General features: G+C 34.7%; 2 protein-coding genes across 7 annotated transcripts; both read left to right on the top strand.

Moving 5' to 3' along the window:
- The first annotated feature begins 32 nt into the window (after positions 1 to 32).
- On the top strand, positions 33 to 27,352 carry LOC132267120 (receptor kinase-like protein Xa21). Of its 6 annotated transcripts, XM_059768185.1 has the most exons (9): positions 33 to 284; positions 6,736 to 6,895; positions 7,035 to 7,306; positions 8,398 to 8,476; positions 20,348 to 20,710; positions 20,804 to 25,143; positions 25,224 to 26,006; positions 26,125 to 26,500; positions 27,019 to 27,352. In XM_059768185.1, the coding sequence occupies exons 7-8, from the start codon at positions 25,235 to 25,237 to the stop codon at positions 26,475 to 26,477; spliced, it is 1,125 nt and encodes a 374-aa protein (XP_059624168.1). In that variant the 5' UTR covers positions 33 to 284; positions 6,736 to 6,895; positions 7,035 to 7,306; positions 8,398 to 8,476; positions 20,348 to 20,710; positions 20,804 to 25,143; positions 25,224 to 25,234; the 3' UTR covers positions 26,478 to 26,500; positions 27,019 to 27,352. The 6 variants fall into 6 exon arrangements, with proteins under 6 accessions (XP_059624168.1, XP_059624162.1, XP_059624163.1 ...); XM_059768179.1 differs by having other exon boundaries at positions 20,804 to 26,006; XM_059768180.1 differs by having other exon boundaries at positions 20,804 to 26,006; positions 27,016 to 27,352.
- LOC132316657 (LRR receptor-like serine/threonine-protein kinase FLS2) lies at positions 18,914 to 24,506 on the top strand. The gene is made up of 4 exons (XM_059815130.1): positions 18,914 to 19,112; positions 20,348 to 20,710; positions 20,804 to 21,006; positions 24,468 to 24,506. Exons 1-4 carry the CDS (start codon positions 18,914 to 18,916, stop codon positions 24,504 to 24,506), a joined length of 804 nt encoding a protein of 267 aa, XP_059671113.1.
- Positions 27,353 to 27,966: the final 614 nt, after the last annotated feature.

The following is a 27,966-nucleotide window of genomic DNA, read 5'->3' as shown; positions in this document are numbered from 1 at the left end:
CCTACAAGTCTGTGACAACAAAGTGAATCTGTGACCCATGACCATGATCGAACCAAGGGCAAGCATAGCTGTTGATATCTATCGATGACAATCCGGTGGGGTCTTCGAGCAATGGGCTGTTGATCGCCCATGTCCTTTCATTCCGGTGGCCGTGGAGGTGGTCGGTGCCACCCTTGAGGAATAAACCATTCACTCGCGAGCGCGGAGATGGAGATCCTTTGAAAACTTGAGGATTCGGGCGATGGAGTTAGCAACGAGTTTGAGAACTGCTGTCTGTGATGAAGGTGAGTTCCTGTAGATGCGATTATTCCTTTCTTGCCATATATTATACACCAGCACTGATCGAGCCAGCTTGCATAGATGAATTCTAGGTTTTTTGTTAAACCCAGTGTTGGCTTGTCGTATAACTTACTGAAGTAATAGTTTTGTTATCTTACAACTTTCGGAATTTCGTTTAGTTAAAATTATTTTGTTTCTTAATCTTTCATCAAAGTAATAATATATTTTTTAGAGCAAAATCAAAGTATTCAAAACCGTTTTTAAAAAATTGAATTTTTAATAAATTAAAACAATTCCTGAAGACAAATTGATTTAGGTTGTATTTGTTTTTTTTTTTTTTTTCAATTTTTGAATTTTGTAAGGTATGTGTGCTCTGACTATATATTATGAACAAAATTATATTACAATTGATTTTTAAAATAATTTTTTTAATTTTAATTACATAATACAAAGTTGGCCCTCCAAAGTAAAATTCCTGGCTTCGGCCTGCCTATAGTCCATGGCCACAACTGTAGATATTGTTGTTGTATACAAATATATCTTCCATATGTGTTAGATGTCAGTTTTTAGTTAGTGGTGGATACCATGTATTTGATATTACTGTTGTATTAAAGTTATTTTCGTGCTCTAGATGCTTGTGTTTTAGAAAATGTAGTTTTTAAGAAATATGTACTTTTCAAGTATTTATCAACATTAGGCTATTAAGGACATTGTTTACAAGACTTTAGAAGAAAATATAATAAATGAATATAAAATGAAAATCAATGTATATTTAGTGCTCTTTTATAATAAAAAAATGTATAAAATGTCAATAATTCTGGTAAGCATTAGATTGACAGTGCCCCAAATAATATATAAAATGATTGTATATATACTTGTTCTGCGGTCCAAACAAATGCTTCAACTAATTTTTTTTTTTTTTTGAAAGTTAAGGTAAATTTTATTGAATAGAAAAAAGATATTACAATAGCCTAAGAAAGGTTATGATAAACAAGCCTGGCCCATAGGCGGCCCAACCACAACAAACAACAAACAAAGAAGACGTCATCGAGCATGACTAGAAGCAGTCAACATTCCGGTAAACAGCAAGAATTGCAGCAGGGTGATGACCACCTTTCAATGATTAATCAGGTGGTTTACGAGGTGGCCGGAGAATGGAAGAAGGAATTTCCCATTCATGGAGGATTCGATGGTTGATTGGAGAGTCCAGTGGAGGGTCTGCCATGATTTTCAATTTGATTGTCTCAATGGTTTTGTGGAGGATTGAGTTCGCCGAATCCTTCTTCTTCTTGAAAATACGTCTGTTCCTTTCAGCCCAAACATTATAGACAAGTGAGGAGAGTGCTAATCTAGAGATAAAACCCCTGAAGTCTGCGAATTTGTTCCTCCAGTGGTGTGAAGCCCATGCTACAAGTGCATTCCAACTAGTTGGTAAAATGTGGAAGTCACATCTGGATTGAATGAATGACCAAATGGGAACATGGTAATTGCATTGGAAGAAGAGGTGGTCATGGGATTCAAGTGAGGCTGAACAAAGAGGACAAAGGTTAGGAGAATTGAGGAAGGATGTGCAACTTCTATCAAGGGTGGATAATCTAAATTGAATAGCTAGCCAGAGGATGAAAGAGTGTTTGGGGATCATGGGTTTCGACCATACCAATTTAGACCATGGAACAGATGGGATATGCTGTGACATAAACTTGAGTGTATGAGCTATAGAGAATTCACCTGATGGTGAAGGGATACAGTGAAATTTGTCAGCAGTGTTTGGATTGGGTGTTGGTAAAGAATTTGGATGGAGGAGTTGGGGTAATATGTCAGTGATTAAGCTGGGGAAGGACCATGAGTGTCCATCAATGAAAATATTCAGCATTGTGTTGCTATCAAATGTGGATTGAGAAATCTGCAAGTTGGAAACTTGGAGATAAAGTGGACCATGTGAAGACCAACTGTTAAACCAAAAATTGGAGGACATGCCATTCCCAATTTCTAACTTGACAAGAGGTCTTATGGCTGGTCTAAGTTGAAGTAGTTTCCTCCAAGTCCATGAGCATTGGCTAGGAATATTGACCTCCCAAATGCTCCTCCCTTTCAGAAGATAAGTGTTGACCCATGTGATCCAAAGCATGCCTCTTTTTTGCTTGATAATGTTCCACAGGTGCTTCATAATTGCAATTTTGTTCCAAGGCTTAAGGGAAGGAATCCCAAGGCCACCAGCTCTGATAGGCAAGCAAATAGAGGGCCAAAGGATTTATGCTCCATGTTTCTTGAGTTCTAGACCTGTCCAAAGGAATGCTCTGAAGATGCATGTTAGTTCATTGATAATAGATACTGGGAGTATAAATTTTGAGCTCCAGTAAATTTGGATACTATGAAGAATTGACTTGAGCAGTTGAAGTCTTTCTGCAAAGGACAGAAGCTTACTTATCCAATGCCTAATTCGAGCTGTGATCCTATCAGTGAGGGCTTCAACTATTGGTTTCTATGCAAGTGTTAGAATCATTAATACTGGGTGGGGTGAGAGTGACACATGCAAATCTTCTCAATTGATTTGGTGTGGCTGCGATTGTGGAAATTCAATTATGCATTATCATAATCACCAATATATGGTGGTTGTGATTGTTACTAATCAATTATGTATCTTCATAATCACCAATAATGGTGGTGGATGTGATTGTGGATAATCAATGATGCATCATCATAATCACCAATATATGATTTTACATCTTATATAACTTCTCTCCAATCTATAGTTCTTTGCTACGTACAAGTCCTATATATATTATCTCCACAAAACTCAAACTTTATGGAAAAGGTTTGCTTCCTTTTGTCCATTGCATTGTTGATAAACTATTGTTCTAGGGTTTGTTTAGCTAGGTCCATCAAAAACCTGACTACTGATCAATCAGCTCTTTTTGCCTTCAGAGCCCACATCACTTCTGACCCTGAAGATGTATTGGCCAAAAATTGGACCACCATTACCTCAGTTTGCAATTGGATTGGTGTGTCTTGTGGTCTCACCCACCAAAGGGTCACAACCTTGCACCTTTCTGACATGGGTCTCAACGGCACCATCACTCCATATCTTGGAAATCTCTCATTCCTCGCATTACTTGACATCAGTTACAACAATTTCGATGGCTATATACCCGAAGAGATTGGCAAACTTTCGAGACTAAAAGTACTAAACATGGGTTTTAACAAGCTCACAGGTTTCATACCATATAACATCTTTAACCTTTTTTCTTTGGAAGTAATTGCTTTCACAAGCAATAGCCTATCTGGAAGCCTGCCACTAGACATATGTAGCCATCTTCCTGAACTTAAAGTACTTTATCTTTATAAGAATTGGCTTAACGGTGAAATTCCATTGAATTTATACAAATGCTGGAAACTCAAAAGTTTATCATTGTCACGCAATGAATTCAATGGCAGCATATCCGGAGAAATTGGAAACTTGACTATGCTCAAGAAGTTGTATCTTGGGGAAAGCAGCTTGAAAAGTGTGATTTTTTTTATCAAGTCAGAGAAATTTTGATAAACTATGTTTGGATTTCGCAATGATTTCCAAGGAAAGTGATCATTTTTCTATAAGGATTATGCCAAATTGTGATTTTTTTTTCCCCTTATACATAAATTGTGATTATATGACTGTGATAAGCATTTAGTATCATTTGATATTTGGCATAGATGTTACTATTATGAACTTTGTTGTTATCCTTCATTTTGGGAAAAGTAAAAATAATGATATACAAAGATTTTAGGCAAATGGTAAATGGGTTACAGTGTGACTTTGAGGATAATAGTATAAGTTTGTAAGGTGGTTGTGATGAAAGGAATAGAAACATCAATATTGGCATGGATGACAACAAACACTCATGTAAGCGTTAATAGAAACATTTTAAAAATTTGATGAACTTTTGACAATTCAAGAGCTTTTATAACTCAAAGATGACCCTGTGGGGAAAAAAAATTCCACAAGGAGAATACAAATTAGGTCATGTGGGGCTACATATGGGTCCACATCATAAATATGAAATGAGTGTATTTGTATGTATATATTTATATAAAAGAAATAATATAAACAAATATTTCATCTATAAATTTGCAATACAAAGTGAAAGAATGTAATATGAGCTAAGAAGCATGGATACGATGTGGGACACAGATACGATAACAATAATATAACAAATCTAAAACAAATAGGTTATGACGGGATATGGCAATACCAAAATAATAGATTATATTTAAATATATACAAAAAATTGATTCTATGTTATACTCCGTATAAATTAATATTTCTCTACAAAGATATTATGATTAAAAAATTAAATAAGTGTCAAGAGTCATATTGCATAATTTGCATGGATAAATTTTGTACTAAATCATGATATATATATTCTGAATAATTCTTTTTTAAATAAATTTTAAACTTCTCTTAATCATCACTACAAGAAAAAAAAAAAAAGGTCTTTTACGAGTGTCTGGACCTCCCGTGAAAACTTTTTCACGGACTTCTGAGCCCCTCGTCTATTATGGTCCTGTAAATAGTCTCTACTTACTACGAGAAATAATAACACTCGCAAAAGATTAAAGCACGACGATTATAGCGTCCCGTAAATAAAACTCACAAGATTTCTAGCCATTCATTAATAATTAATTTACGAAACTAATAGCCTCTTGTTAATAATTAATGTACGACACATTTGACATCTCGTCAATACATCTATATATTTTATTTATGAGGTCTAAGGCCCCCCGTAGATAGCTATATATATATATATATATATATTTATATTTATATTTATATCTATATAATAAATGCACTCTGTTACCCAATCATTCATATATATAACCTGGCCACAGTTTGAACTAAACAATAATATAGAATGCTAAAAATTTACACTTAATGCCAATAAAAAAAACAATCCATGTTTAAATTCACCATTAAACAAATCAAAAGAGTAAGACATTAATTTTCAATTCATCATTAATTGTTCAACGTGCCAAAATTAAAAAGAAAATTCAATATTTCCCAAAAATAGATATCAATCTTCACATTGTTCATTAATTCCTGGCGCAAGTTGACTTCCAATTTTTCACACTTCCTCCACCTTGTTGTCCATTGTACAAAATCCAAGTACGTACCTGCATCACACAAGTCCTAATTTTAGTATGATGCTTTGCTAGGGACTCAACTCCGTCATTCAACTGTCTAATTCCAGATCGAACAAAAAGGTCAAAAAAGGGCAAACACCCCGCAAGTGCAAGTTTCGCATCTACAACTTGATTACCAGGAATGTCAACTGCCAATAAAGGTTTAGACATAGAATGTAAGAAACATAACTGTTATGCTCTTTTAAATCTTTAAGGCACATTGATAGTTTGACATCAAAGAAAAAATAACAACTTTAACATGGAACAAATATAGTTAATAGTTGTAAAATAACAACAAAGCTAAACTCATGCTAATAATTAGTTCAAAAGGACATATTGGAGAACTCATTGGCTTTAACATAATATACTACAAGAAAAACATATTGGAGAACTTATTAGAATCATATCAACAAGTGAAATTTCTGAATAACATACAATTCAACCAAAAAAAAAAAAAAAAAGACACAGAAAAATTTAATCAATGATTTGCTATCCTTTTTATTCTTGTTCTTCCCTTTATTGAAATTATATTAATGGCATTATCTTTATCGCTTTGTAATTTTCTTTAATAATGCACTTAACTATTAGATCCAATCATCCAAATAAAACAGACCAGAAGTTTAAAATAAAGGGGAAACATGAATAATACCAATATGCAAGCAATACAGAAAAATATTATGAAAACGAATGAGTATTACAAAGTTACACTTTAGAACTGTTTTGTTATATCATTTGCATTACCATGACTGTTGTTCTCTATTCATCTCTCTCCCTTTAAAACAAAAAGAAAGCACAAGAAAGGAATAATTTCTTAGAAAAGTCTCTTTTTTACCTGATAATAATTATGATAAGAAAGAGTGTTATTTTTCATACCCCTGAAGGGGGAGAACTGGGTAAATTCTATCTTCTTCCAACCTAATTTATAATTTATCTTTTGAAAATTTTGAAGATTTAACTTATCCAAGAAATACCAAATGCATATAATGTTGTAGTTTATTGCTTGGTTCAGCTGTAATTACCTTGTGCCATTCCTTCTCTCTTTCATTCCTGCCAAAGACGAGACAAAAATATAGCTCTAATTTTTACAGGGCCTAAACTTTAGAATTAGTTAATATTATGAGCAAAGAAATAAGATATTGGGAACTTAAGAAAGATTATTTCTTGCCCCATTTACTTCATATTATTTGAAACGAACTTATTTTTCAAGATTTCTACTTTTTTTTTTTTTTTTTTCTTCCCACTATTTTGATGACCTTTTAGTCTAAGCCATGGTATGACGATGATTTTTACGCTTTTCAGTTACATGGAGATCAACATGCACCTATTCTAGTTATGTGGCTAATAAAACACCGCTATGCTGTGCTTCACTCTCATCATTTTATAATCCGACAATCACATCATGCCCCAATTGCAGCTGTGGATGCCGAGCAACAGACCAGAATACTACTAAATGCACTAGGTTTGTTATTACTAACAACATCCTTAAATTATGAGAGCAAGCAGCTGAAGGCATGTTTTTGTTTTGTGATTATCTTTTTATCACCAGACTATAGTTTGCAATTTAATTCACCACTTGTGTCTGTATTTGTGTTCAACAGAGAAAGTTCTCCTTTATCAATTGAAAATGCTCTTTATAATCGACCTGATCCTGACATTGTGCAATGCTTTGATCATATGTGCCCAATTCGAGTTCACTGGCATGTTAAGAACAACTAAATGGATCACTGGAGGGTGAAATTGACAATCTCCAACTATAATTATGGAAGAAACTACTCAGACTGGAATATGTTGGTTCAGCATCCAGGTTTCAGTCAATCTATTCGAACCTATACCTTCAACAGTACAGTGCTTCCTACTGCGGGCATAAAAGGTATTATAGCCAATGCGACATTTCATGCCCTAAATGGAACTCTTTTATCTGAAAATGTTATAATATCATGTGGCAGTAGTGGAAGTAACTCTAATTAGAAGAATATTCCTAACTAAAAAGCAAGATATGTATACCTCTTAACCCTTGATACATGCACTAAATATATGTGTGTGTGTCAAATGATTATCTGGACATGTAATGTGATTGACCTTGTTGTACTGATTAAGATCATATATTGAATATGATCAATGGAAGAGATTTAACTATCCATCAAAAAGTTTGATATACATTAAATGGCTAAAATAACTAATTGGTCTGGATTTAGTAGAGTCAATTTACTACTGAGACATATCAAAAGTTGGATCTTCATTTGACTTAAACATAGTTACTAGTGCTATGTAAAGATTTCTTGAACCACTGGTCATTTAGTTTGAGCAATTTACCTACTTTTATGAAGTATGTTGGGGAGGATCAAGACTGCACTATAAGAAAATTGATATTTTACAACTTTAATTGACGACATTCATAAAAAACAAGCCATCTATATGCTAATTCACACCTTATTTTTCCAGCATTTCATTAAAAGCTAAAAAAATGGTTATATTGACGGCTTGCACTTAATTTTCCTTTCAAGTTTCTTTTTAAGGCCGGCATTTTCTATTATAACGACTTGCATGCTATATCGTTAATATTGGGCCCAAAATTTCTTTAAAGATTGCCACTTTCCCTCAAATATTTGGGCCAAAATTTATTTAAAGATCCACTTCCCTCCTATATGACTTTAAGAAAAAAAAAAAAATCCCTCACTATAAGCCTAGTACACACATTGTTTCTTTTCCCTTTGTAAACCCTAAATTTCATCCAGTTTCAGCAGAGCCCTTAATCTACTCCTTCATCGGAGAAAAATATTAAGACATGAAATTGATGTCTGAAAAAGGTAGTAATGAGACGAGTCTATATCCAGGGAAAGCTTGAACTCAATTCCAATCTTTGATTATTGCTTAGGAGCTGCTCCTATATAAGAAGATGAGAAGGAAATTGGATGTGTTTGATAATGGTTCATCCGGGTTTCTTTATTTTTGTTGATTCAGGTCAATCGGATGTGTTTGATAATGGGTCATCCGGAGATAATTATGAGGATTCAATGTTTGATATTGAAAACCTTAAAAGGTCAGAGCTATCAAAATTTTGTACACTACACATATGTTACTCCTCTATGACCAGTATATAATATTGAAGTTGTACATTTCATATTTGTTGGAATTATATTTTTGTCCAAATTCCACCTTGTTCTTTGACATTTCAAATATTTTTAAAGTGGCATCAAACTTTTTGAAACACCTGTATCCATAGTTAGGTTGCTCTATTCTCCATAGACACGGATGTTTTGCCTACTTTTATATTTATATAAATATATATATATATTCATGGTAACTGTCACACATTTTTTCCACATCCATGATTCCAAGTTGAAGTGGGTGAAAGATTATAATGATATGTGCATATTATATTTTATTAAATGAGATATTTTTCACAAATTATGTTCAAATTTTGATGGACGACTTATTATAATATAGAATACAGTCCAAACAATCACAACCTTAGCTTCGAAATAGGGGCAGCTAAATGTTTCAACTTATAGAAAAAATAGGATTTGTTGAAAATTCTATGTTATGATTGACTAACTAAAAACTTCATCACCTACGCGGAATTATTTACTTTATTTATTTATTCTTTCATCGGAAGTTTTAGAAGATGCATACACCCAACCTTGACCTTCATGGACTAGAAGTCTTGAACTTTCAATTTTCTCTTCGAAGTAAAATAGCTGTTATTAGACGATTACTAGTGTTAATTATTGTTTACTGCGAAGAATAGAAAAGAATGTTGCAAGTTGTGAGTTGGTTTTTGAGAACACGAGAAAATAGATTATGGGATACATATCTTTTATTATAATTACCAGCCAAAAGTGAAACCTGATTAAACACAAGTCCTTTAGGCTTTGGAGCTTGAACTCCGGGAGGGATTTGACCTAGAGGAAGTTGTTGGATTATATTGGGGTCTAGATAACCAAGATTCACATTGTGGTATTCCATTAGAGTGATGTGATGATCAAAATTGGAATGAGAGGAATGGTAAGAAACTTTCTACCTCACGTACACAACAACAACCAACAACTTCACAACAATCAACAACAAATAACAATCAACCACAATCTCCGCATACGATGTTCCCATACTCATATGTTATATCAATGCAATAAAGTAATGGCCACGACAAAGACCCATGCTTTCAACATTAAAGTAATAGCCACGATAAGAGCCTATGCTCGGCAAAAGTTGGAAATCTAATTTTTACACATATAATATTATTTTTCAACATAGGCCTTACAAGTTATAGCAATGTGACTTTAATATATCATTGATCAAGATCACTTTGGCAGGTTAATTTTACCTGAGTTCACATAGAGATAATTGAAAAATGAACTTCATTAGCTAGTAGAATTTAGAACATACCTGCCAGAGACGAAGATTGAGAACCAAAACTATGCTCCTAATCTTACTTCAAAAGTAATGATTTTGTCCTGCTCCTAATAAGCTGGTTTAAATAGATCCTGTGAGGAAAAAAAATAAAAATGTAATGCCAACATATAAAAAAAAATAAAAGAAAATAAAATCAGATCATATGTTAATTACTACTTTTCAAAAAAAAAAGAAAAAAAAGAAGGTTAATGAATGACCAATTGACCTCTAGAACTTTCACATATTTGGTAGGCCATATAACCATGCTTTCACAATAAGTTAAGATTATGAGAAATTACATTCTGGTAACAAGTAAATACAGGAGGAGGAATGCATATAGATGCAACACCCGAACTGAATAGATAAAAATATGAAATTAAAACAACTTACCAGCATAAAATCTTCAAGTTAGATTATTAAGGGCGTTCACAGCATGTTCTTCCTCTAAAAACTGAAAATAAACATTACATATTTTTCATTAAATCAGAAGTATATTATACAACAAATCAAACAAGAAGCACAAGAAATTTTTGAACAACACCAAGCAAGCTGGGAGTGGGTACATAAAGGGGAGGTTTCAGACTAAGCCAAAGAAATTGGTCGATAAATGGGTGGTTAAACAGAAAGGCAATTTGGTATTAATAATATTGAGAGGCTACCAAAATTGTATGGAATATTGGGGTGTGGTGGTAAATGAGAATCAAACAACACTACTCCAACTCTTTTAAAACACCCTCCAAAAAACCTTACAACTCAGGAGAATGTCTTTGCTATCTATTAATTGTTTGTTTTATGTTTTCAACTTAAATTCTATCAAACACAACCAACAGTATCTTCCTTCTACTGAGATCCTTTCCTTCCAAACATGTGCACTTATGATGTGTTCACAAAACAGAATTTACCGTTTCCAAATTTCCTTTCCAATTATGCATTGCCCATAGCAATCATCCACGCATTTAGCTAGCTGTAGTGACAATGCAAGATTCAGAATCTATCCATGGTTAGAATATAGAGCTCGGAAATTCAGAAAGTAGTTATACAAGTATTTGTAGTGTTTTGATGGATGACGATGAGGGAAAGCTGCATTAATGCATTTGAACCTACTTTTCATCAATATCAAATTTATAGACTTAGATGATTTTTGTGATTAATTCAAGAATATATATATATATATATATATAAAACTGGAAATAATAGAATTATAATACTTGAGGGAGAGACCACAAGGTAATGATAGGGATGGACCAGTACAGTACAGTGTTACACAACCAAATTAGCTTAGTAATGAATTAAAAGTGTTAGGTATATAAATTTAATTTCGTGACTTTTGAATGATGACTAAGTAGTGTCAGTAGCATCAAGTTAAGGATGTGTTGATTAAGAGTGGGCAATGATTAAGCAATTAATAAGTAGTCCCCAATTCTACTAGTAAAGTGGTCCTTAAAGCTTCTCTTCTAAGCTTGGATCCATCTATAACTCACTTAGCTTTAAAACACTCAAATGTAGTTCACCGACATTAATATCAATTTCATCAATACGTACACACAATTATTATTATGATCCATTCTACAGCTTGCCAACCGGCCTATATATATATATATTCATGTATACATATATCATTCAGGCTCTTCAATAATTCTCAGCCAATGTATTTTTAAATATATAGTCGCACGCTTAGAACCTAGCTTATACCAAATTTGGTACCACCTATAATATTATATGAGGTACAAAACTAGTTGGAATTTTAATTAGAGCAACATTATTGAGGCTGTAAAATATTTTTTGCAATGATATATAGAAGCATTCATATTTGATTGAGACTTCACATTGTTTATCCTTATTGAGGGAGGGATCACAATTTTTTTTGATACATATATACACACACACACACACACACACACACACACACACACACACACACACACACACACATATATATTAGCAATCTATACATATATATATATCTGATTAGAGGGAATATTGTTACACAGTCAACTAAAGTGTGATAGGATTGCAATGTGTTGTCATATATAATACGACTCCTGTAACATCTTACTAGTATGGAGAATTAATTTGGTCCATTGCTTGGTGACCACTATATATCAGAATTGAGTTTGACAGATTGTAGAACACAAGTAGTTTGAATATATATATGTGTGTGTGTGTGGGCGCGCATGTGTTGTGTGTGTCAGCATGAGATTTTTTTTATTTACTACTGATTTTAAATCAGATTTACGGTGGCATTCATTTGTTACACACTCAAAACAATCTGTAAGAAGTAGGTTTAGTGAAATTAATACAAAATTATATATATTCTTTAGATATATACATTATGTTCACATGCAGCTTTAGCCTTTCCATATTATTGATGTGCTTTCTAGGCTAGCTCTCTGTTAAAAAAAAAATTATTAGGTATAGTTAACTGAACACACCCACACACACAGACAATTATCATTGAATAGTTTTTTGTTTGGTCATTTAGGAATGTCAACAAAGATGTCATATATGCATTAGTAGTTGGGAGGATCATATACCATTCTTTAGCGTTTAATTAATATTTTCGTATATAATTCCAATTCCAATTAAGTGGTAGCTACTGAGAAGTATAATATTAATAAAATTAAACATCACAAACTAGTGGATATTATGAAACAAGAAAGTAAAGCATCCAAACCAAAGGCTTGGCACTGAAAATGAAACATCTTTGATAATAAATGTTCCAAAAATAGTAATTTATTAATTAACTATAATATTTGAAAAAATCAGGTAATTAGTAGTATTGTGCAAGCTAGTTTTATTTTTTAAATCGTGGGTTATTTGTATGTCATCATAGGTTCTGTTCAATTTTGATATATACACATTTTGTATTCATGCCTCTGGACCAAACACTAATATAAAATAAAACAAAGAAAGAAAAATAAAAAAGATTACCTATTTATTGGCCAATCATACAGTATAAGAATTGGGGATAATGGGGACATAATCATATCGTTTTCTTCATTCTTGAAGATCAATTTTGGATTATTTGGGGCCAGGATGATCAATGTTTTGTTTTCCAATATCTTGAAATGCAGGTGTTTTAACAAACATGAGGGGCACAAGACTAACAACTTTATTTATATATATTTATGAAAAAGGAAATTCAAGAGAATATTTTAATTAAGCTTAAGTTTGTAATTGGTTTGTTAATTTTCTAATATTGTGATTATGTGCATTTGCTGCAGGGTCACTGTATTGAGCCCTCAATGGGTCATGAGAATGTTTATACACTATCGGCCTATCACATATGGTCATTTTCACTTTTCTCCCGACAATCTAAATTAAATAATTATTTATTTACTAATCATCTTTTCATTGTATTCCTTCCTTCCTTCCTTCGTTCATATCAAACAATTAATTGGGCATTAAAATTAAAAAAATTAAACATTTGACTTAGGAGCATCAACATATATAGTTAGATGATAATTCTCTACTTTTTGGTAAGCAATTATTCCTAAATGGAGAGAAAGTGCTTAAAATTCTTCCCAGAAAAAAGTAAAGTTAATAATGACAACATTTAATCAACTCTTATTTATGCTATTGTTTCATTCTTGACTCATATATGTGTGTGTGTGTGTATATATATATATATGTACATATACTTGATGCATTCTTAAGTAATCCTTTGCCAAGCTTGTACTTTCGTATGCAAAAAAATAGTTAGGAATGTTTCTTATTCTTGTAAGCTAGCTAGAGAACTTAGTCAAGTATTTTTTTTTGATAAGTAATAATAAATTAAAAAAGCGTTCAAAAGGGGAATGCGTCCCTAGAACAATAATCGGGGACTAAGGCCCCAAAGAAACCAGAAAAGAAATTAAAGCATCAGAAGAAGAGCAAGAACTCCTCTTCACATAACTAAAAAGAGAGCGAATAATAATAAATTTTAGCGTCACCGTAGATGACTCTTTCCCTTCAAACATTTTACTGTTTCTCTCCTTCCAAATGCTCCACCATACGCAATGTGGGACATTTCTCCAAAAATCGCACACACCTCTACTCACGCGACATCCTCTCCAGGTATAAATCAAATCCTTAGTAGAACGTGGCATTACCCAACACATGCCAAACAATCCAAGAATAAGATTCCAACAATCGTATGCTACAGGGCAATGCATAAGAAGATGATTAACGGATTCCCCATCTTGCTTACATAGGCAACACCAATTAACAATACAATTTCCCCTCTTCCTCAAATTATCAATTGTCAAAATCTGACCCCATACAGCTGTCCACACAAAGAATGCCACCCTAGTAGGTGCCGAGAAGCGCCATATAGTTTTCCACGGGAAGACAAAGCTAACAAAATTAGATAGGCATAAGAACAAAAATCTTACTTCAAAACGACCGTGAGAAGAGGGAATCCATATCAAATTGTCATGCCCCCTACCAATTCCTTCCTGCTGATACAATTGGTCCAAAAAAATACTCACCTCATTCAACTCCCAGTCCTGAAATGATCGCCTAAAGTGCACAATCCATGTAATTCCACTATTATCAAGCCGATAATAGTCAATCACATAAGCATGTTTGTCAAATGCAATACTGTATAATCTGGGAAATGTGCGAGATAATAGTTGATCCCCACACCAAAGATCTTCCCAGAAACGGACGCATCTACCATCACGAACTTTGAATCTAATATGAGGAGAAAAAGCATCCCATCCCTTCCGAATGGATTTCCAAGCCCCAACTCCTCCCGTAATAAAAACCGGGCGTGTAGTCCAACTGCCAACATCTTCCCTATATCGACACGATACTAGCCTTCGCCAAGGACATTGCCTTTCCTTCCCGAACCTCCACAACCATTTGCCCAACAAAGCTTGATTAAAAGGAATCAATCGTCTAATACCAAGACCACCCAACTTCATAGGCTTGCAAACTCGCTCCTATCTGACAAGGTGATACTTAAACTCTTCTCCCCTTCCGCCCCAAAGAAAATCCCTTTGAATTTTTAATCCTTTCAGCAATAGAGCAAGGAATTTGGAACATAGAAAAAAAATATGTGGGAAGACTAAATAAAGTGCTCTTAATAAGAGTTACTTTGCCCCCCTTTGACAAATATTACTTTTTCTATCCTGCTAACCTCTTTGCATAACTGTCGAGCACAGAGTCCCATCTCCCCACTAACCTTGAGGAGACCCCTAAAGGCAAACCCAAATAAGGAATAGGAAAGGAACTAACCCTGCAACCAAGTACTGCAGCCAAAGAAGAGATATCCTGAATATTCCCAACCGAGACAAGCTCACTCTTAGCCATGTTAACCTTTAGCCCAAAAACCGCTTGAAAACATGCCAGAATGCACCTCAAATATCTAAGTTGAGACACATTTACATCATAGAAAACCAAAGTGTCATCTACAAATAGCAAATGAGAAATCTCCACCTGATGGTCAATATCTCTTCCCACTCTAAATCCCTTAATGAGCCCAAGATTCTCTACCCTACGTATAAGTCTGCTAAGGCCCTCCATGACAATAAGAAAGAAGAAAGATGACAATGGATCACCTTGTCTTATTCCCCGAAACACCCAAAAAAAACCAGTAGGAGAACCATTCACAAGAATTGAAAACTTGACAGACGAAAGACATGTCTCAATCCATTTCCTCCATTTACTTCCAAACCCCATTCTTTGTAGCAAATAGAGGAGAAAATTCCAATTAACATGGTTATAAGCTTTCTCAATATCAAGTTTCCATAGAACTCCAGGAACACAACTGCGCAATCTTGAATCCACACATTCGCCTGCAGTAAGAACTGAATCAAGGATTTGCCGACCTCTAACAAAAGCATTCTGGGAGTCTGAGATAATCCCATCCATAACTTCTTTCATCCTTTGAGCAAGCACCTTAGCAATAAGTTTGTAAATACAACCCACCAAACTGATAGGATAAAAATCCTTAATGTTAGAAGCGCTTCCCTTCTTATGGATGAGGGCAATATATGAGGCATTTAGCGACTTCTCAAAGATACCAGAAGTATGAAACTCCTGAAAGGTACCCATCACCTCACCTTTCATAACCGTCCAGCTTTCCATCAAAAAACGTATAGTAAACCCATCAGGCCCTGGAGCTTTATCCCCATTATAACTTGACAAGGCTTTTAGAACTTCTTCTTTAGTGAAAGGAAGCTCTAACCCATCTCTCTCTAACTCAGATAGCCTCAAAAGGGAGTCCATCAAGTTTAGGTCTCTAACCTAAAGGTTCTGTGTAAAGCTTCTAATAAAAAGAAACTATCCCATTAAGTACCTCTTCCTCCCTCCACAGTTCCACACCTTCCACCCGAATGCATCCAATGTGACTACTCCTTCTGTGAGCATTAGCTAATTTGTGAAAAAAATTTGTGTTACGTTCCCCCTCTTTCAACCAAAGAGCCCGAGATTTTTGACGCCACGAAATCTCTTCCATACTAGGAATCTCAGCAAGAGCTGCCTGACAGGAAGTTCTCCTAGAGCAAAGAGACTCCATATCTCCACCCGCCTCCTCAAGAGGATCAATCTCAGAAAATTCAGCAAGGACTTCATTCTTTCTCCATTCAAGATTCCCAAAAGCATCCTTATTCCACTGCTTCAGATTGAATTTGAGAGCTCTTAACTTCTGTGTTAATATGAAGCTGGGTGCTCCTAAAACCATCGCTCTATCCCACCCAGATCGAACTTTCCCTTGGAAATCTTCCGATCTCAACCACATATTCTCAAATCGAAACGGGGTTCTACGAGAACACAAACCCCTACTATCCAAGACTAGAGGAACATAATCTGAAACAACCCTTGCTAAGACTGCCTGAATAACATCCGGGAATTTTTCTTCCCATTCCCCAAAGATCAGAAATCTATCTAGTCTTGAGAGAGTAACTGGATCCCTGCTACTAGACCAAGTAAAGGCTACGCCTTCTATTATTAGATCAATAAGAAGATGCTCATCAATGAAGTCAGAAAACTAATCCATATCTAAAAACCTCCTTCCCCCAGTAAACCTCTCTGACGAGGACCTAATAGAATTGAAGTCCCCACCTAGACACCAAGGGAGAGGCCACATTCTTTGAACATGGCTTAGCTCCTCCCAAAAATAGGTCTATCATTATCAACAAGCAGTCCATATACCCTAGAAAAGATCCATCTGAAATCATCCTCTTCCATTTTAAACTCACAGGAAACAAAAAATCTCCCTATCCACACATCTATTCTAGACAACCATCTGCTATCCCATAACTAAAATTCCACCCGAAGAACTTATAGGATCCAAAGCCTCCCATTCCACAAATCTTGCTCCCCACAAACTTTTAACCACCCCGTCAGAAATGGATGCCAACTTGGTTTCTTGCAAACAAACCACCTTAGCCCCCCATTTCCTTAACGTTACCTTCACCACCCTCCTCTTATTCGGGTCATTAAGACCACGAACATTCCAAGTAATAATTCGTAGCTTCATTAACAACCAGATAAGAGTAACTCCCCTCCCCACTTCTTTAAACTCCTACTTCTGGTCCTCCCCCTTTCCTTCACCACCCCTTTCTTCCCTTAACTTCAGAAATTAGATTCTTGATCTCCTGTGCCCCCTTCCAAGATGATAGAGGCCTAGCATTTACCTCAGCAGTCACAGCAATCTCTCTTCCTTCCACTATATCATGAAGGATAAATAAAGTCTTATCATTATTACCCTCTGATGAGACACCCAACAGCTTGCTAGTGGCTCCTATATTATCAATCACCCAGTCCTTTCCCATATCTGCAGAAGAATCAGGTGCAAAACAGCCAAGGGTTCCACATTGGCACATTCATCCTCCAACCAAGAGGCTAGCTCATTAGAGTAAACCTGTTGGATAGAACTGAGGTCATCGTCGTCTTCAACATCTCCCACATTATCAAACACCGAACCTGTAACTAATAGCTAAATAACTAATAGGTGCATTCTCCTCTGTCCCTGTAGTTGGCAAATAGTTAAGACCTTCCAAATCGACACGCATGAGACTAACAGATTCATTCTCTGCATCCCCTTCAGGAGGCAAGCGAAGGCCTTTTAAGGCTACATGTAAACGGAGTTCTTTAAATAGAGCCGAAGCCTCAGCATTAGATAACTGAAAATGGCGATCCCTCCCTACACAAACCGAAACCCCCTCAGATGAATCCTTAACTGCGCATTCCCCTGGATCATCATTCCGTGAATCAGAATAGAAAGCAGCCCTTCTTTCCGTATTCGATCCAACCTCAGCTTCAGGTATAACTGAGAGCGCACTTCACTTCAAGTATTAACTTTAGTTGTTGACTTAATCAGTGACAATTAATGCAATAATTAGCATATTAAATCTTTATTTGAAATTTCTTATTCAATTTTTTCATTTAAATTTAGAAGATATATTAAGGAGCTACGCAGCCTTTGATCCATTGCTGGACCTTAGATCCATATAATTTGAGTCCCAAAAAGAATATATATATATATATATATATATATATATATATATATATATATATATCCTCCACCAATCTGTCCATGCCCACCACTTCTTCCAACTCTTTCTGGATTTTTTTATAATATATATGCATCACCTACAAACTTGTCATCTACAAGCCTCGAAGAAAATTTGATATATTTATATATATATCTATATATATATATATATATATATATATATATATATATATATATATTACATGAATGCAAATAAAAACTGAAACCCAATCAATAATGAAATAGAAAACAAAAAAACCCAAATCCAGTCATAACCAAAGCAAATTCAGCAAATAAAATCGACAATAAACCAGAGAAAAAAAATATGCATGTGTTAGCCCTAAAAATGTTTAAGAAATAGGGATTGAAGAAAATCCTTAAAATGTTTGAGAAAGAGGGATTGTAGATTACCTGAAAAATGAAGTTAAGTCCGGATCCTCGGTTCTAAAGAGTAAAGAGAGGGTTGAACTCAGTTTGGTCAAGGTAGAAATTGGTTGAGATCGCTCAACTCTCCTTTTCCCGTCGAACCATAAGATAAGGCCTTCACATAGCAGACCTTCTGCTGAATCTGATTTCTTGAAGTGAGACTAGATTATATCGATAATGGAAGAAACAAAAGGATTAAGGCATTTTGAGATACTGGCTAGGTGTTGTCGGCAGAGTAAGCAACAAGGTGGAGTAGCGCTCGTGGGAAAGAAAGAAGGATTCATGGGAAATAAAGAAGGGCCGGGCTTGTGGGAAAGAAAGAAGGCCGGGCTTATGGTCTGTGTGTTGGTGACGTGGAAAAAAGGGCTTTTGGCGGGTTGTTCACTGTTGCTCTTTTGCGAGCGCGGGAGACGAAAAGTGAGGGCGGGATTTTTAATTTTAATTTTTATTTTCATATTCACGGGAAGAAAATACTCCCTTAAAAATATTTTTATCTACGAGTGGCTTTTTCGGGCGGGATTTTTATTTTTTATTTTTATTTTCATATTCACGGGAGGAAAATACTCCCTTTAAAATATATTTATCTACGAGTGGCTTTTTCCCCGTTAAAGTTGAATCAATCTTCCGTAAATATATGTAAACATTAACGGGCTCCTTAAACTCCCATGAAAACGGTTTTTAACGAGGATTCTATTAACATTCTGTGAAAACATGACCCTTTATGTGTAAAAAGGGGCTTCTATGAGAGAAAATAAAAGATCTCATAAATGCTACCTCATAAAAGCCCACTTTTCTTGTAGTGATACTATGATATTATTGTTAGAAAAGCTACATTTTAATGATCAAAATTGGTTAAAAATGTGTTATTAAGTATCTGAGAAGCATCAGAAACATGGTCAAAGTATCTAAAAGTATCAAAGACATATTAGAAATGAAAATATATATTTTAAAATTATAGATACATTTAGAAAGTATCGAATACATATTCATGAGTATTCGAGGAGTATTGGTATCTAATACAGACACGATACGGGTACGCCACTCTTGTAGAAATACTCATGCTTTCTGTATGAGAGTAATAAATGTGCTGCAAAAGGAATGGATAAGTATATTGGTAGAGACATTGCAAGATATAGAATAGTTATAGGATGGCTAAAGGCTCAATTTGTACAGCAAGCTTGTATATAAAAATATGTATGATGTATTGAACAACAAAGATATTTTTTGAAATGAAGAATTGAGAGAAATATTATAATTATAACTCTTTTGTGTTTGAAATTTTTGCTTTGTCACTGTCTCAAAACATTACCTTTCAGCTTCCACTTAATCAGTTTCTCTTCTCTAACTTACCAATCATATTATTTCTTATGTGCTATTTCTTCTTCTCTCTCTCTCTCTTTATTTATTTATTTATTTATTAATGTGTGTACTTGTTATCTAATCAGATTTGGATATCCTAATATTAAAAGTAAAAAAATTAGATTTGGGCTCAAATTCACATAAATATACTCTGTTTTATCACCTAATTGCACCCGGCAAAAAAATTTTCATTACAAACAAACGAGTATAACAATGGGAGAAATTCAAGTGTTGCTTATGACAATTTTGCAGGTATAATTCCATCGGAGATAGGTAATCTTCCACGTCTCGAAATGCTGAGCATTCATAGTGGCTCTCTAGCAGGAACTATTCCATCTTCTATCTTCAACATTTCTTCTTTGAAAATTATTGATTTCATAAACAATAGCCTGTTTGGAAACCTCCCGGTAAACATCCATTGTGACTTCCCTGTTCTTGAAGCGCTGTATCTTTCTTCCTATTTGCTCACCGGTGAAATTCCGTCCAACTTATGGGAATGTAGAGGGCTCCAAGAATTAGCATTGTCAGACAATAAATTCACAGGCAATATATCGAAGAATATCGAAAACATTACTTTCCTCAAAGCTCTATATCTGGATGGTAACGGCCTAAAAGGTAACCCTTCCTCATTCATACTACATTTATATTTTTTGTCTTAGTAAATGTATTTTGATTGAGTAATGCAAGTGTTCATATTGATTGCAACAGGAACATTACCTAATGAGATTGGTAACCTTAATCTCGAAGGATTTAGTATACATGAGAACAACCTAAGTGGCCTCATTCCGTCGAATATCTTCAATGTGACAACAATGAAAATCTTTGATTTGAACGACAACCAATTTTCAGGACATCTTCCTTCAACCATGGGATTTTGGCTTCCTAATCTTGAAGAGCTTTCTAATGACCCGGTCTTTTTCCTCCTTTTCATTTTCAGTGATTTTCTTTTTTTTTTCCGTCTTTTTCCTATTTTGTCCTTTACCTATTTCGTCTTTTTCCAGTTTATCAATTTTCCTTGCATAACCTCACTTGTTGTGCTCGGATTTGATTCTGGTTTTGCATGCATCCATGAGACTTGGTTTCCATGATATTTGTATTTTCACTTTTGTAGAAAAGCATGCTAGTTGCTTTCATTTTCGTAAAAGGGCATGGATGCATACTTTATTATAATTATTCTTGATTCTGGGGTTTTAGTGTAATTATGTAAAATAATTATTTTTCGTTTTAGGGACCATTTTGCAATTTATTTTGGAAGAAATTTTTAAAAATGACCTTTTTGCAATTTTTGAAAAGTGTGACAAGTGTCACACTCTCATGGTGCCACTTGTTAGCAATTGGGTGGGGAGACTTGGAAGCATAACCTCTTAATATTTGGAGGGTGGAGATTCACCCAAATTTTGGCCTAGGATTGGTGCACATGTTGGCTTTGATTGTTGACAAGTGTAGGCTTAAGATTAAGCCAAGGAAGGAGCATTGGATTAGTGACAAGTGTAGACTCATGGTTTAGTCTTGCATTGTGTGTGTGTGAGAGGTAGTGTAAGAGCACATAGTGAGTGGAGGATTACTAGACCCTCCACTCACCATTTTCACCTTCATCCTCTTCATTTTCACTTGTTCTTCAAAACCCTAACAAAGACACCATTGGAGAAAAGCTTGGTTAATAGCTTTCTTCTTCATTTTGGCTTCCTTACATTCACCTTAGACCATAAACCTTGGGAGTGAAAAATTTCCTCTCATTCTCTTCTTCAATAACCCTAAACTTGTTTTACATTTTGAGTTTGGTTGCTTGGATTATAGAGATTCAATTCTCTATTGAGTTAGGGGTGGTAATATGTTTATATTTTAAGTGTTCTATAATCATTGGGGTTTAATATGTATTGTATACATACTTTTAATATGATAGTCTTGCATATTATAGGAAACCCTCACATCTTAACTTAGGGTTTATTGATTTAAGCATGTATGATATGTATAAACCATGTGTAGAAGGATTATATACTTTAGTAGTATGCTAAATTCTTGTATTTTCACATGCAGTGATGATATAGAACTCTTGTAGAATTATTAATGTTATATGCACTTTCCAATGACTTGAATTGCTCTATTTGTTGAGATGATAATTCTATATTCTTGTGGATTACTAATTGTAGTTACCTTAGGAGCTTATTACTAATAACTTTCTTCTTCATTTTGGCTTCCTTCCATTCACCTTAGACCATAAACCTTGGGAGAGAAAAGTTTCCTCTCATTCTCCTCTTCAATAACCCTAAACTTGTTTTACATTTTGAGTTTGGTTACTTGGATTATAGAGATTCAATTGTTTATTGAGGTAGGGGTGGTACTATGTTTATATTTTAAGTATTTTATAATCCCTGGGGTTTAATATATATATTGTATACATGCTTTTAATACGATAGTCTTGCATATTATAGGAAACGCTCACATCTTGACTTAGGGTTTATTGATTTAAGCATGTATGATATGTATAAACCATGTGTAGAAGGATTATATACTTTAGTAGTATGCTAAATTCTTGTATTTTCACATACAGTGATGATATAGAACTCTTATAGAATTATTAATGTTATATGCAATTTCCATTGACTTAAATTGCTATATTTGTTGAGATGATAATTCTACATTCTTGTGGATTACTAATTGTAGTTACCTTAGGAGCTTATTACTATAATGTTGAGATTTAGAATATAAAGCTTATTGTTGAGACATGATTTAAAATTGACAAGTTGGTGGTATTGTATTGTGCATAATATCATAACGAGGACTTGTCATTTCGTATGCCATTTTAGACTTGGAACCCTAAGACATGGTTTGTGTGGTTTTAAAATACTTGTGCATAGAAGGTGGTTTATATGCCTTAATTATAGTGTATGAGATTTGAACTTGATTATGATTTTGGATTTTCTTGGGACATTGTTACAATGACATGGCTAAAGTTTTGCTTGAGTGTGGGAGGTATGAGTCCTCCCCAATTGAGATAGTGCGCATTAGGGTGGTCTTCCCAGCGGGTTAATGCCCGGAATAACCATTTTGATCTTGGTTTAGTTCGAGACGTGATATCCAAGTCTTCCACTAATTGATTTCGCATTAAATTTCAAGTTGACAACTAATGTTTAATTGTAACTTGTAATGATATTGAAACTTTAGGGTATACGCATATGCTTCTTCCTACGAGTAACTTGATTACTCACCCTAGTGGTTTGGGTTGTTTTTCAGGTAAAAAGACTATGTTCTTGGATACTCATCATCCTTAGAGGCTTATGAGCTATTTGAAGCATTTTTGTGTATTGACATGCAAGTGTTTAGCATGCCTTTCTTTTGATGTCACATTTTGTATACCATGGGTGTATGGTACTTTAGAAGCTTATGTAACTTTAATATCCTTAGAGGCTTATGATCAAACTTCGGTCGACTGATGGCAAATGGAATCATTAACGCACAGTAATTCATCATTCCAGTAGCCAATTCTACTGTTCAGGGCCTATTTCGGTCGACCGAAACTTTATTTCGGTCTACCAAAACAACCAGCACTTAAATTCAAGACCTAAATAACTTTCATATTCCAGTTTCTTCAGTTCAGTTTTAGCACTGCTGTTCCGACTTTGAATGGCCATATCTCCTTCATTTCTTATCCAAATGGGGTGATTTTTGAGCCTAAATTCATGGATTTTGAGTCATATTTCCAATGGTACCAATGCCATTCTCAGATTCCAATCAAAGTGGGAGTTATTCATGTTTTAGTGAGGTAGTGTTAGTTTTCGCTTAAACTGGAAAAGGGCATTTTGCGGGATTCTTGGCCAATATTCTTAGAACCTCTTAGAATGTTATGAAATGATTAGATTAGGTTGTATTCACCTTGTTTGACTTTTTTAGAGTCAATTTTCTCCTTTTAAATTGTGAATTGACCATTTTGCCCTTTATTAACGAATTTTGCCCGTTTTAACTCTAGTTTCCTCTTTTGCTCACTTTAACTTCCGTGACCTCATGAAATGTCACATTGATGTCTTAGAGATGGTTTTATCTCAAGGGACTATGGTTTCATCTTTTGCTTCAGCATTTCGGATCCGTTATTGGGTCAACTTTCGGGTCATCACTGACGCACCGGGTTGAAAAACTTGGGCCGTCACAGGCTTTATTTGGGAAGGAATAGATTCAGCAGAATAATCCCAAGCACTATATCCAACTATTCTAAGTTTACCATTCTAGATATGTCAGTTAACTCCTTCACTGGCTCTATATCAAATACGCTTGGTAGTTTAACACTCCTCCAACGGCTCTTAATTGCTGAAAATAATTTGACAAGGGAATCTTCTACTCCAAAATTAAGATTTTTCACTGCTTTGGCCAATTGCAGACATTTGGAAATACTGAGCGTAGCCGGAAATCAATTTAATGGCATACTCCCGGATTCAATTGGGAATTTGTCTATTTCTCTATGAATTTTTGAAGCATTTGGAAGTAAAATCAAGGGCAGCATCCCCAATGGAATCGGCAATTTAAGCAACTTGGAACTTATACGCCTAAATAGAAATGAGTTGGTTGGACCTATCCCGATGACAATTAGAAGGTTACTGAATCTCGATCATTTGTACCTTGAACACAATAGACTACAAGGACCCATCCCAGATGATCTCTGCAAGTTAACCAAGTTGGGAGACATTTACGTAAGTAACAATAAGCTTTCTTGACCGATACCAACATGCTTGGGAGACCTCAAGTCTCTAAGAGGACTCTACTTGGACTCCAACAACTTGACTTGAATGATACCTCCAAACTTGTGAAGCCTTGAGGATCTATTGGGTTTGAATTTCTCGACAACTCTCTCAGTGGTAATCTACCATTAGATATCGGGAATTTGAAGGTCATAACACAATCGGAGCTGCTCAATCATTAGTCAATTTCTCCTTGGCACATAATAAACTACAAGGGAATATTCCTTAATCACTGGGCAACTTAATAAGTTTGGAATTCTTGGATCTCTCCAACAACAATTTCTATGGAGAGATTCCCATGTCCTTAGGGACACTCAGGTATCTCCAATATTTTAATATATCTTTCAATAAACTCCAAGGAGAAATTCCAACTGGAGGACATTTTGTGAACTTTACAGCTCAATCATTTATGCATAATGATGCACTTTGTGGCCAAGCCCAACTGCATGTCCCACTGTGCAAAACCAATAAGCACCAACGATCAAGGTCGAAGATTGTGCCTCTTCTGAAATATATTTTACCTCCCGTTGCATCAACAATTCTTATGGTGGCTCTCTTATTTGTGTTGGTCCAACACCGGAAACAAAAGGTTAGATTACCAACAAATGCAGATTTATCACCTCTGACATTGAGAAGAATTTCATACCAAGAGCTTTTACAAGCGACAGATGCATTTAGTGAAGCCAACCTGCTCGGCATTGGAAGTTTTGGTTTAGTTTATAAAGGAATGCTTTCAGATGGGATGAATATTGCATTAAAGATTTTCAATTCGCAATTAGAAAGAGCATTCTACAGTTTTGATGCCGAATGTGAAGTGATATGCAATAGTCACCATCGAAATCTTATAAGAATCATCAGCAATTGCACTAACTTGGATTTTAGAGCCTTGGTACTAGAGTACATGCCTAATGGGAGCCTTGACAAGTGGTTGTATTCTCACAACTATTGCTTAGATATTGTGCAAAGACTAAACATAATGATAGATGTTGCATCAGCCTTGGAATATCTACATCATGATCAAGTGACACCCATTGTTCACTGCGATTTGAAGCCCAACAACGTCTTACTCGATGAAGATATGATTGCACATGTTGCTGATTTTGGTATTGCCAAAATCTTAGGGGATGGGGATCTTATGGCGCAAACCATGACCTTAGCAACTATTGGGTATATGGCACCAGGTGATGTTCCATGTTCCTTATATTGATTCAAGTTCTCTTTATTTATTTTTTGAACTTGGTATTTTTTTTATTCTATTTTCATTTTTTATTTTTCTAAATACTGTTGTGTGGTGCATAGAGTATGGAATGGAAGGACGAGTATCAACAAGATCTGATGTCTATAGTTATGGTAATATGTTGATGGAAATGTTCATGAGGAAGAAGCCGACTGATGAAATGTTTTCTGAAGAGAAAAGCTTGAAGCATTGGGTGAATGAAGCATTGGATGATTCAATAATTGAAGTTGTGGACACCAATCTGATAGGAAGAGATGATGATCTCTCTGTAAAGGAGCAATGTATATCATCAATCTTTGGTTTGGCAATGGATTGTTCAGATGATTTGCCTGAGAATAGGATCAACATGAAAGACACCTTGATTACACTCCAGAAAATTAAAATCTCATTTCTAGCAAATGTTGAAATGGCTTGAAAGACAAAGCTCTGGATTAACAGGTACCAAATTTAGTTGTATTTTGTACTTGTCATGTCTTGCTTTATTCAAATTTTACTATAGTGAATATCCATCCACAGGAGAAAATTTATGAATGATTTATTAAAAACAACACCAGATGTTGTGTTGGCATTTCAAAATGAGTTCTGATAGGGAGTCTGACTGTTTTGATGTGTGGGGGCGCATGGGGCAATTGTGGGATGCAACACCCCCCTTCCTTCTCCATCAAAACAGTATTTGAGAATACCTCGTTAATACTACTCGTAGAACAGATTTTTGACATAATTAGGACCCATCAACGGATAGAGCTATTGGAGTATGGTTTGTGCTCAGTAGAATTTTTTTATACATGCTAAAAACTTAGTGCCCTCACTATTTTTTTTTTGGTAATTAAAGCCCCCTATTATTCAATCAATCGTCTTCCCAAACTATCATTCAATGTATCAATCAAGTAGTTTGTGAGAGCTAGATTAATCTGTTGAATTGAGAATTGCTTCTAATGCCAGAAACTTTGCAGCAGATTGGTTCTTGCTTAGCAGCTGCATTTAAACACCAGTCCAGGTGCTCCTCCACTGGACCTAAGTTGGATGGTTGATGTGTTTCGTGTATTTGGAGTTGCTCATTTTAGCTTTCTTGCCTTTGTATACTTTAATTTTGAGTGTTCCTTGTTTGTGGTTTGGCAGCATTGACTGCTCTGCTTTATTTTCTTGTATATATTCCTAGTTTTACAAGAGAGAATGCAACTTGGTAGCTCACTTCGTTGGACAGTTTGCTCTGCCCCCACAAATGTTCTATTTCTTTTGAAAGTTTCTATGCGGAGATGGCCAGTAATGTTGTTGTACCTGATTGAATTCTTTACTTTTGCCAATATCATTTTTTTTTTTTTTTTTTTTTTTGTCAAGACAGATTAAAAAGAATAAAATTCCAAAACATTCTAAACTTTTTTTATATAAAAATAAATAAATTTAAATGATGTTAAATTATAGAATTTAATATTTTTACAATAGGTTTTGTTTATTTATTTATTTTACACTAGATTAATTCTATAGAATGTATATAAAATTGAGGTATAATCATGTCAGTGAGTATATCTAGGGGTGACAAATTACGACACGACATGAACACGATACGAGTTAAAAAAATTTGGGTTTGGCATAAACGGGTTTGGGTCATAAAAGTGATTGACCCGTTTACTTAGCCGTATCAGGTTAGGTTTAAGGGGTTCAACCCATATAACCCGTTTATGACCCATGTAACTCAATATGTTATAATTGTGAATATGATCTATGTATTATGTTACTTGTTTAAACCCAATTATTATATATAGTTAAGTCATTTTAACATAAATCTTGTTTATGCCTTATGATTTTTTTATTTATTATTTTGAATATTTAGGTTAATTATGACAAATTTTTTTTCTATTATTTAGTATTTAATTAAATATTTAATGTCTCGTTTTGATAAACAG

Source organism: Cornus florida, unplaced genomic scaffold (assembly GCF_030987335.1).
Source record: "Cornus florida cultivar Cherokee Brave unplaced genomic scaffold, ASM3098733v1 CherokeeBrave_3.0.0_Hap2_Chr07, whole genome shotgun sequence".
Classification (NCBI taxonomy): Eukaryota; Viridiplantae; Streptophyta; class Magnoliopsida; order Cornales; family Cornaceae; genus Cornus; species Cornus florida.
This window is presented reverse-complemented; position numbering and strand designations above follow the sequence as displayed.

What these genes read in the sequence shown, in the direction of transcription:
- LOC132316657 (XM_059815130.1), top strand. Translation starts at nt 18,914, where the DNA reads ATGGAAGAAACAAAAGGATTAAGGCATTTTGAGATACTGGCTAGGTGT. An exon ending in GAAAAAAGGGCTTTTGGCGG is followed by an intron (nt 19,113 to 20,347) that starts GTTGTTCACTGT and finishes ACAATTTTGCAG; the next exon opens with GTATAATTCCATCGGAGATA. An exon ending in GGATGGTAACGGCCTAAAAG is followed by an intron (nt 20,711 to 20,803) that starts GTAACCCTTCCT and finishes TGATTGCAACAG; the next exon opens with GAACATTACCTAATGAGATT.
- LOC132267120 (XM_059768181.1), top strand. Translation starts at nt 25,124, where the DNA reads ATGTCCTTAGGGACACTCAGGTATCTCCAATATTTTAATATATCTTTC. An exon ending in TATTGGGTATATGGCACCAG is followed by an intron (nt 26,007 to 26,124) that starts GTGATGTTCCAT and finishes TGTGGTGCATAG; the next exon opens with AGTATGGAATGGAAGGACGA.